The sequence below is a fragment of the Pteropus vampyrus genome, unplaced genomic scaffold (genome assembly GCF_000151845.1).
Source record: "Pteropus vampyrus isolate Shadow unplaced genomic scaffold, Pvam_2.0 Scaffold16, whole genome shotgun sequence".
Taxonomy (NCBI): Eukaryota; Metazoa; Chordata; class Mammalia; order Chiroptera; family Pteropodidae; genus Pteropus; species Pteropus vampyrus.
The window spans coordinates 10,029,050-10,040,133 of record NW_011888797.1 but is presented as its reverse complement, the minus strand read 5'-3'; the positions used below and the strand labels follow the sequence as shown (position 1 = coordinate 10,040,133).

The 11,084-nt window shown below is 52.5% G+C and overlaps 1 protein-coding gene across 5 annotated transcripts in view; it reads left to right on the top strand.

Annotated features, from left to right (window-relative positions):
* The first annotated feature begins 2,385 nt into the window (after positions 1-2,385).
* The window catches only part of IFT27 (intraflagellar transport 27), a 20,989-nt gene continuing 12,290 nt past the window's right edge, over positions 2,386-11,084 (top strand). For all 5 annotated transcript variants that reach the window (XM_011387384.2, XM_023527406.1, XM_023527409.1 and 2 more), the window contains exons 1-3: positions 2,386-2,809; positions 9,511-9,590; positions 9,920-9,979. In XM_011387384.2, the coding sequence (XP_011385686.1) occupies positions 2,776-2,809; positions 9,511-9,590; positions 9,920-9,979 (174 nt within the window). In that variant the 5' untranslated portion in view covers positions 2,386-2,775. The remainder of the gene's footprint in view (positions 2,810-9,510; positions 9,591-9,919; positions 9,980-11,084) is intronic.

Sequence of the window (11,084 nt, the reverse complement as noted above, 5' to 3'; positions counted from 1 at the left end):
AGGTAATGGGAAAAAACATAGGTCCCAAGAGTGGGTCACCTGAGGTTGGTTCTGATTCTAGCTGACTTGTTGCATGACCTTGGGCTCTCTCTGGACCTCGGTTTCCTTGCCTGTTAAATTGAAGTAATGACAGTTTCCACTTCCCAGGGTCACTGCATCAAACACAAGAGAGGATGCAAAGTACTTAGCACATGCTTGGCATATGATGCTCAATCAGCATGAGCTCTTACTGCAAAGAACTCAATCAATATTTACTCTCTAGGATGGGAGTGAGTGAGAGGAGTTAGAGACAGCAGAGGTCCCTGTTGGGGCCAGGTAGGTGACAGACTCCTTGTGTTCAATCATCAGTTCTGCCATTCACTAGCTACATGACCTTGGGCATTTGACCTAACTTTATTTGGGCCTCAGTTTCCCCATCTATCAAGTGGCGATGATACAGGCCTCATATGGGGCTATTGTAAATATCAAATATGAACATGAATATTAAGTTAATTAATCCTTTAAAGCACTTAGAATGAGGCCAGCATTCAGCACGTGCTCAACACCTGCCAGCTCTCACTGTTACAGTTGCTCCGACAGGGGTTAGATTAGAAATTTTCAAGGCCCCTCATGGCTCCAAAACCCTCTACCTTAAACCCAGTGCCTCTCAGTCACACAGCTGTCATTTAGTCATCCAGAAGGTACGGAAGGCCCTTGGAATGAGGGAAGCAGAATTCAGTATACAGGGTTTTCCATCTCTCTTACAATGCTCTTACGATGGTGCTAATGTCACACGGAGTAGCAGCAAAGAAAGGGAGCAGGCAGATGTGGTGCAGAGGAGTATAGCCCCATGAGAGATGTGCTGTTACTGCCCCACCACCCCAAAGAGGAAACCGAAGTCCCAGAGGCTGTCCCCAGTCTCTGCTCCACAGAGATGCCCGGAAGGCTGACTCACTCAAGGGGTCCTTTGAGGGATCAATAGGGTAACAGTAAACAGGACAGCCCGGAGGATGAGGAAGACCAGGCAGAGGATTTCTGACTCACCCAGGCCTGGGGTATCTGAGACAGATGCGCATGAGGTCTCCAAAGAAGAAAAGTTAGGTAAGGAAAGACATGACGAGTCTTAACAAAAATAGCAGGAATGATTCCAAGAAGAGAAAATTCCAGACAACTTGCATTGTTTCACTCCAGATGCAGGGCTGAGACGTTCACAGGCATTTGTAGAAGGTGTGTGTTCATTCCCCGGCTCAAGGCTGGGGGCTACACTGAGGCAAAGAGGAGCTGAAAGACAGCAGAAGGGTGCAGGTAACTGAAAGACACGTGATGGCAAAACGTGAACGCAGGTGTCTTTGCTGAGGGGCTGCTCTTTCCTTTCAGCGTTAGTGGAAGGAGGGGGAGAGGGGAAGTCAGAACAGGAGTGCATCTGGTCAACCTATGGCTGTTGAATGTTGACCACCTACTACGCCCCAAGCTCCTACATACTTTCTCATTTAAGCCTCAGGACAACCCTATGAAGTGGGTTCCACTAGATGAAAGAGACCCAGTAGTGAGGTGCCTTGCCCGGGCCAGGAAGATGGCAGTGAGTTCAGCCTGGGTTTCCTGACCGCAGAGCAAGAGGGGACCTCCCTCATGTGACCACGACGTTCTGCACGCTCGCACATTCAGTCAATACGAGGTGTGTGGCGTGTGATATACACATACGTTCTCCATTTTACAGAGCAAAGGGACTCAAAGGAAAGTATGACTTCAAATTCCTGTGTCCAATCGCTCGCCCGCATCAAAGTACGCTCGTTCTCCCTTTGTACACAGACATCACTTTAGACACTTTTAAATTTTAGATTTTAAAGCCCATAACACCCTTGGTCTTTTAAAATGAGGCTTCCCTGCGGAATGCGGGGCAAGGACTGGATTTTTTTTGATGCACCTCTTGGCCCCGCTCCCTGGAACATGGGAATTGGGGAAGCAACAAGAACCCCTGCGAAGTCAAAACGGCTCTCAAGTCCGCTTCGGCTCCCGCGGCCTCATCTACTGCGCAGGCGCCGCACCTCCACACTCCCTCCCGGCCCCTCGTGGGCGAACCCACCTCCAGGAGAGCAGGGGATACGGCGAATCCCCATTCCTCCCCAAGATGGTCCAAGCCAGCCTCTGGCCAATCAGAACGCTTCTTTTATCACAGCTTCTGGCTACAAGATGTTGGAGCTTCTTTTCCCTGAACTTTCTGACAGTGCGGGGGGAGCGGGGATAAAAATGATTGACATCTTCTACAACCATTAGCCAAGCAGGATGAGCTTGAAGAGCAGATGCCACTACGAATTGGCTCGCAGGAAAGGGCTGTTAGCCCCCGCCCCCTCCTTCCGGAGCACTTAGGGACAGCCAATGAGGGTCAGCGACGAGGCGGAGGGGGCGGGGCAGGCGGGCGGTGGTTGTCCGATCAAAGCGTCTAGCCTGGTGCTTGGGATCCCAGGGAAGCGGGATCACTCTTCCTAATCTCCACTGGCGGGAGCTGAGCCGAGAAGCTGGGCAGGGAAAGGGAGCCGCGTCGCCTCGCTGGCACCTTCCAGGCTGCCTTCTGAGGCCTTGAGCCGGACCCCATCTGGCGCTCCCCCGCCCCAACCCTAGCGCCTGATAGCCGCCCTCAGTCCAGCCCAGAGGGTCCAGGCCCCATCTGTTCCCTTCTCCACTGCGGCCTCGGGCTCCTCGAGGATCAGCCCACCCCACTCCCCTTCCCTGGCAGGCCCACCAACGCCTCTAGCTGCCGCTCGTCCCCGGTCTGGCCTGTGGAGGTAGTTGGTTACCATGGTGAAGCTGGCAGCCAAATGCATCTTGGCAGGTGAGTCTAAAATTTACAGTCTCCGGAGTCCAGAGACCTCATAAGTTACCAAGAGCTTTTGTTCACTTAGATTGTCTACCCTCTTTCTCTTTCTCTCTTCCATAGGCGAGTTAAAGCAATTGCTAACAGTAAATTCCATTAGGCGTGTTAGAATTCTCTTCCAGAGCACACTAGCTCCAGCCGACTCTCCCCACCACCACCCGCTTTCTGCCATACTCTGAGACCATTTTCGCCAGTTTGAGCTGTACTCACTCAGGAGGCTAAGCACACCATAAGTACTTCAGTTAAACCATGCGCTGTACCCCAAAGTTCGGCACCAATGACTTCCGCAGTTTTTACTTATGGGATTTTTTTTTCCCTGACCCCGCCCTCTCATAACAGAGATGGGAGACAGTAATGTACAGTTGACCAGAGTTTGTGTGTTGTCTTTGAGACCCAAACTTACTGTGCTTTCCCACACTCAGGAGGACATAAATGTTGAACCCCCCCAAAGGCAGGAATCTTTGTTTTGTTGACTGATACATCCCAAGCACCCCAAACAAGATCTGGAACCTAGTAGGTACTCAGTATTTGTAGAATGAATGAATGAATATGTGGCATTCACATTTGCGGTGCTCTCTTTGTATCAGGCTGCACATTTAGAAAAACACTTGCCTGGATCATAGGCCTGGGACCACAGAACACAGATGTACTTCACTAAGTCCTCACTGCATGTCAGGCACACATATGTCATTTCATCCACTCGCCATGGTAGGTGAGCACACTGGGCTAGGTGCTGTATTGTTCTGATCTTACTGAGTGAGGCATGACAGGTGAATTCTCTTGCCCAAGGTCACCCTCTAGTGAAGGAAGGTCATAGCAGGATTTCAATCCCCAACTCTGCCCAACTCCAGAATTTTTTAACCTATGTTACTCTCGAAACCTGTGACCTTGCCAGGGTTCCCTGACCAGGTCAGGAAAGAAGCAGTGAGAAATTATAAGGAGGAAAAAGACTTTTTTTTTTTTTTTAATTATTATTCATCTCTCTCAGACTGAAATAGATGATATTTTTAATGACTTTTCCAATTTGGAAATAAAAGGGTCACAGAGAAAGATGATTGACAACAGTAACTCAAATCATACCGAAGCAAAAGAAATTATTGTTTTTCAGGGGGGTTTTTTGTTTTCCGGATTGCCGGGGGGGGCGGCTTTTTTTACCAAAATTATTTTTGGTTTTTCTGTCATTGGCTGTGTTATCTTGAACAAAGTACTTCTCTGAGCCTCAGTTTCCTCATGTATAAGGTGAGAACATTTTTTTATTTTCTGAAGTTAGATTTTTTTTTAATGGACTTCTCTCCTACTGTACTTTTATTAATGTTTGAAATTCAGCTTCTGTCATGGAGCTAAGTATACTGAGCACCTTCCAAGTGCCAGCACTGTGCTAGGCCCTCACCACAGGTCACTGAATGCTCACGACGACTCTGTGGGGTCAGTATTATTGTCATTGTCATTTACAGATGGGGCAGCTGAGCCTAGAGAGGTTAAGACACTTGGCCTGGGTCACGCAGCTGGATGTGGCAGAGCTGGGATGTAGACCCAGGTGATCCGATTCCCAGGGCTTCGTTCTTAGCCCCAAGCTCACTGTCCTCAAGCCTCTATCCTAGACTCCTCGCCCTTCTTTATACCCCCTCCCTCGGGTACCGTTTCACCTGATTTCAGCTACTGCCTGGGTAAGTGACTCCTGAACTCCAACCTGGCCCTCAGTCTGCAGCCTCGAGAGTGTTTGCTCTTGGAAGTTTCCAGGGACCAGAGACCTCAGCACAGTGCATGAGTCCTCCCCACCCCCCACCACCAAATTCTTATTCTCCACACCACCTGACCTCACACACACCCCGTCTCTGGTTTTATTTCTCCTTTTCCGTCACAGGCCTGCTGTTTAAATTGAGTTAATCTGACTTTTTTTCTGTGATGTAACTAGTCGTTGAAGGACCAGATGTTCCATTCAAGTACTTATTCATTTAACAGATATTTATTGAGCACCTACTATGTGTGAGTCTCCATGCAAGGTGCGGTGGGAAGGCAAGGATGAATCACGCCAGCCCCTGCACTCAGGGACGCACTGAGACGCGCACGAAAACTCACGATGCAGCAAATGCAAATCGAATTCCCTTTGTGTGTCAGATACCAGAGAAATACGTCAAAGGCACAGCTGCTCATTGTTCTGGCTCAGATCAGGAGAGAAAACAACACTTGACATTTCGCTAGATTTAATTGACTTAAAAATCACTTAACTATTCCTTAGTATATACATCAGGCACTGTACATATTAACTCATTAAATCCTCGTGACAATTCTATGAGATAGGTACTGTTATTATGCCCATTTTGCAGATGGGGCAACTGAGGCCCAGAGAGATTACTAACCCAAGTTCACAGAGCTTGTAAGTGACGAAACTGGAGTCTGTGATGTACTGCCTGTCAGTGTAAGTGGGGATGATAATAGTGCCTCACCGGAGGGTCACTCTGCCAGCAGCGAGTCACATTAGCTTCACAAGTAAAGACAGAAGAGAGAGAGATGACCTTCAGAGTCTGTGCAAGGAAGGATAGTATTTGAGCTTGGCGTGGCAGAGAGTGGGCGGGATCTGGACTTGGGTTGGGAAGACCTGGAAGGAGGTTATCCTCGAGGGATTTTCAGAGATCGAGAGAACAGGCGTACAGATAACAAGTTCTAATGTGCACCCAAAACTTACGCAATGTTATTAATGTGACCTCAATAAAAAAGAAAAAATGGATTTGTTATTGCAGTTACAGAGAGAGAGAATGGGAGTGTGGAGCCAAGATTTCGTGTAAGGAAGGGATCGTGGGGGAGCAAGTGGGAAGGTGGAGTAGGGGCTGACTGGGGAGAAGCGTTTGCAGCAGAAGGAATCCTTGATGGGCTTTGTGGGACCGCGTGACAGGAGGAAAGCGAGGCGTTACGAAGGTCCATCTGTCGTTGACGAGCTCAGGTGAGTTAGAGCAGGGAGAATATGGTAGAGAGAGAGGGCTAGTTAGGAAGCGGTTTCAGGCAAGCCCCGGTAAGAAAACAGAAAATACACTAGGTGTTTCGGTAGGGAAATTTTAATGTGCGGAATTGGTTCAACAGGTATTAGAGGCCTGAAAAAAGCTAGAAGAAAACATTGAGACAATACGGAACTGGTAGATAGAAGTGTGGTTGCCAGAAGCTTGAAGGAGGACCCCACAGAGCAGAATCCAGACCTCTGAGGAGGGGGTGCTGCCTGGCCCTGGGGGTAGCACAGGAATTCAGTCACCAGCGTGTGAGGCCACCCCGTGCTACAGATCTCCAGGACCTATTACCCAGCACGGGGTAGGGAGCTCAGCCCTGTGTTCAGGGCAAGATAGGACCTGACCGATTGCAGACCATCGCCCCTCGCCCTGGGAAATCCCGCGGGTCTGTGTCTTGAGACCACCCCTGGCACCGAGAGCTGCAGCAGTCAGGGTCCGGGCAAAAAGCAGAAAATTTACTAGGTGTTTTCACAGTGAGGATTTAGTGTGGGATGTCCATTCAGCAGGCAGCAGTGGGCCAGAAAGACAAAAGGGGACAGCAGGGCAGCACAGAGAGTAACTGCAGGAAGGAGGCTCGGCCCAGGGCTGGGGAACAGGGAAGAGGGTGGGACCTCGTCCTCGAGGCTCCGGAGGACCCTGGGGAGCCGAGAGGCAAATCTCTAAGAAGGAGGCACTGCCCACTGGCACTGGTCTCTGGGGAGGGTGCGGGTGGTCATAAGGTCAGTCCGGGAGGGCAATAAAAGAAACCAAAACTGAAGACAGCACCTAACTGTGCTGCTGGGTGAAGGCCATTGCGAGGCTGCTGCTGAGAGAAGCAACAAGCAAATGAGAAGGAGCAAGTCCCGTCTCCCTTCCCACCTTCCAGCCTTTATGGAGAACTCACATTGGCAGAGTCTGCCAGGAAGCCCGTGGCAGAGGAAATACGTGTTTGCATTGTCCCAGCCCCAGCAGCACAAAGCAGGGCCTGGACGGGTGGGTTAGGGGCTGCGACAGAAGCCCAGGTATGAGGTAACTGGAGCAGTGGCAGCAGTGACAGACAAGGACATGTGGGCTGGAGAAACAGCAAAGGGTACCAGGAATGAAGAGGCGACCGATTGGACCTGGGAGGAAGGAGGAAGGTCAGAGGTGACTGGGGAGGTCCGGAGACGGTGAGAATGAATGGTGACGTGAACAGAACAAGTGAGATGGAGGGCAAGAGTGCTCAGGACCCCGCGGCATGACACGGGCCGGCCTGAGAGTGGATGAGGGCCTGTCGTTCCAGGAAAACACCCACAGGGTGTCAGAGATACAGATGAGGCTTGGGAAAGAGATCCTGGCCAGGAAGTGGCCGTCAAGGTAATGAGGGTAAATGGGACAGAATAGATGGGAGCAGAGGGCCAAGGACAGACCCACAGGGGTGCCCATGTTTGGGAGGCAGGAGTAGGCAGAGCTGCAGGAGAACCAGGCCAGTGCAGGGTCAGCAGGGCAAGAGGGGTCAGGGAGGGGCGGACTGCTTCCGGCTGACTCATCCTTCAGAGGCATCAGGAGCATGAGGACTGAGAAAAGACCATTGGACCTGGCGATTCTGAGGTCAGCGGTGACCTTGCATCATGCCTTTGCAGACGTCACCCTTTCTGTCAGGCGGCGCCCCTCCCTGTCGTCACCCCCAGGCTCAGCCTCAGCCCCGGGAAGTCTGCCCACGGAGGAAGCCACTCATTCATTCCTTCCTCCATGCGCCCTCAGACGCTGGGCTCCTCAGCTTGTGCTGTTTGAATTTGCACTTGTCATCTTGTCGCCGTGCACATGTGTTTACCAGCTCTTTCCCCTCCCCGTGCCTCGGTCCCTCTTCAGCTGACACAGGAGGTTTTTCCATAAGTGTGGGTGACTCTGACTGGCAGTCGGAAGAGAGATTTATGAAATTAACCAGAACACATCTGTGGGGAATTTCACAGGCGGGAAGAGCCAATCTCCAACTGGATTCAGAAGCCAAATTGGAGTCGGGAGGGTGGATGCAATTACAATGCAAGAAGGAGAGCCATGTGCTCTCTTTGCTCTGAGATGGCTGGGTACCCGGAGACGGCCAAGCCTCTGGTTGCTCCCGATGTCATGGAAGGCCGCGGTGATGAGGGCCTGTAGGGCATTGTTAAAAATGGGTCACAGGGGTCCCGGAGCTGTAGGAGAGGAGCGGGGGGTCTGGTGGAGAGAATGTGAGGTGAGAATCCTCGGGAGATTGCCCAGCATCTCTGAGCTTCGGTCCCTTCATCTGTCAAATGAAGTTAATGATAGTCCCCGTGGGGGGTAGGGGGTTGGGGCGGGAAGGGAGTGAAGGACATCCTATGGATGGGTTCTGGAGAGAGGCTCCACACATGTTGGTTCCCTTGTAAGAAGTGGTGGCGAACAGAAAAACAGGACCCGAATAGCTCATTCGAACCTGGAGGAACTAACATGAAATGAAATGCCGCGAGTAGTGAAAACATTGTCTCGCAAGAGACTATCATAGGTGGCAAAAGTCAAAACTGAAAAGTGAGCAGAGCAGCAGGTTATCGAGAAGTCAAGGGAAGAGAAGTGTCGAAACTGACTGAAGTGGGGAGCAAAGGGGAAGAGGCTGCACCGAAGGATGCGGGTCGGGGATGCGGGTGCCGTGGTGATTTTGCTAAGGATCGAGGGGATGAGAAAGCAGAAGACAGGTGTTCTGGCTGGGGCTTGGGTGATGGGGAATCAGAGTAAGACCTTCCAGGCAGAGAAGATCTCGCACATGAAAACGGCCTGGTATTAGAGGAGGCCAAGCAGAGCCATTAGTGGGGAGGGCACAGGGCAATCGAGCCGCCAGCACCTTGGGGGCACGAGGGAGCTCCAGGTTAAAGTCCCCCAATAGTCTCGTGAAAGGGGCAGATCTCAGACTGAAACTGTGACGTAAACCTTTGGTCTCGAGGTACCAACTTATGGGGCTATCTGCTAATGAAGGGCAGGCGAAGAGTTAAACCCAGCAGGCATGACATGACACGGCTTGGAGAAAACAGTTGTGTGGCTGGTGAACGTGGGCCCTGGGGAGATGGATCCACAGTGGTTACCAGTGGGCACACCGAGGCGCAGGGGCAGTATATCACGGGGGAGTGGGTTTCAGGATGGCGAGTGCAGCATCTGACTGTTTCCCATGAATGCAGAAACCCTCCCAACTGCCACTCACACCACCACCCCCACCCACCCCCAAAAAATAAGGTATTTGAATCCTAAGCATGGAAGCTCTAAACTCAGACTGGTTCCGCCAGTCACCTGAGCCTGTCAGTCTGTGCCCGGTCACACCTTTTACCTTCAAGACTTCAAAGTAAATTCCAGTTTGAAAGTGACAGGTTTTCCCATCGGGCATGTTTCGGTGGAAGAGAATCAGTTCCGTTTCCAGGGCTCCGAAGCCTGCCTTCAGCTGCTACCTTCTGGGTCAGCTCTTTCGGATGAAAGGGTTAGCCTTGAGGAAGTGTGACTCTGGCTGTCGTGGGTCTTGAAGCTTGGTCTCACGAACCCGTTGCCCTGCCAGCGACCTCAGAGCAAGTGCCCCTGAGAACAAGTGTGCTCTCTCTGAAAACTCAGTGAAGCGTCTGGTTTCTGGCCGAGCGTTCTGGAGTGGGAGCGTCTCGGGCCAGTATCGGGCAGAGATGATGCTTCTCTCCTACTCTGGCCTCCCAGGAGACCCAGCAGTGGGCAAGACCGCCCTGGCACAGATCTTCCGCAGCGACGGAGCCCACTTCCAGAAGAACTACACTCTGGTGAGATGTGGGGGTTGTAAGCCTGGCCGGGTCAGATGACCCTGAGGGGGTGACTTTCCACAAGCCACAGGGCCTGGGGCTGTCTGCAGAGCAGACTGGCCAGTAGTCAGCTTGGTCACCACGTACAGCTGACCCATGGGCAGGGAGTTGGATGAGACCCGTGGGTCTTCTCTGACTCCCACTCCAAAAGCGAGTCTCGAATGCAAACACTTCAGCTGGGGCTGTGCCTCCCAGGCGTTGGGTGCTGATCACTGGGGTGCTGGTCCTGTCCTCCTGTAACGCGCCCCTTGGGGCCCTCTGACGCGCGTGTTCTCGGTTTTCCTCGGCAGACAGCAGGGGTGGATTTGGTGGTGAAGACGGTGCCAGTCCCTGACACGGGGGACAGTGTGGTAAGTGGCGCCCTTGACCCGAGGGAGCCCAGTGCTCCATCAGTGGGGCCCAGGGTCTCCGTGGTCACCGTCGCCCTCCCTGCGAGAGATGCGGTGCCAGGACTTGGCCTAGACGTGGCATGTGGGAACAGAACCGTGGAAGACGGGAAGCGATCTAGGGAGGGGCGAAGGAGGGGGAGTGAGGAAGCCTGGCACGTGGGCCCGCAGAACTCGGCCGTCGAGCTTCTTAACCCGGGGATGGGAATCCATGACTCAGAACTGAATTGCAAGATGTTACGTTTGCGTGTACTTTCCTGGGGAGTAGGTTCAAGAATCGCCAGATTCTTAAGGCGGTCCACGAGCCAAAAGCAACTTTAAGCACCTCTGATGCAGTGAGGGGATCAGAACGAGCAGACAGATAACCAGTGCGCATCGCAGGCGATGCACTGGCATCCGGTGTGCTCCAGCGGTCAGAGGCCAGCCCGGGGCTAGCCAGTGCCCGAGGGAGCTTCGGGGGGAATTTAGGGGAGACTTCCCGGGGCGAGGGATTCGGGGAGAGGCTCTCGCATGGGCTGGCTGTGGTCGGGTCTGGGGCCATCCCGCACCCTCCGTCAGAATCACACTTAGCCATCCAGAACGACGACAGACTGTCCCACTTTACACGTGCGCCTTCCCAGATCTACTCGATGACCTCCTTTAAAAAGAACCATTTTAAGATTTGAAAATCAATTTGGTTAACAAAGTGCAGAATGACCTTTTGGAATCCGGAGCGCTTGTCAGCCTGTTTAGCATTCTGTTCCGCCAGGTGGGAAGGCAGCTTGTTCCTGGTATTTTTGCACTTGAGGTTAGGAGCGGTGAGACAGCGCGCAGAAAGGGCAGGTTGCCTGGCCTCGTGGGATTCCTGAGGTCGGTCCTCTTCCTGTCATCTTCCTCGTGCCTGGGGGAAAGGTGGGGCGTACGTGAACGTGTGTGCGCACACGCGTGTGCGTGCGTCTCACCATTAAGTCCGGTCTTCGGCGAGTGGCCAGCAGCACCGGTGACCTGCAGCCGGTGCTTTCCCCGGCGGCGGGGGGGGGGGCTTTACTGGGACACGTCTTTCTGATTCTAGGAACTCTTCATTTTTGAC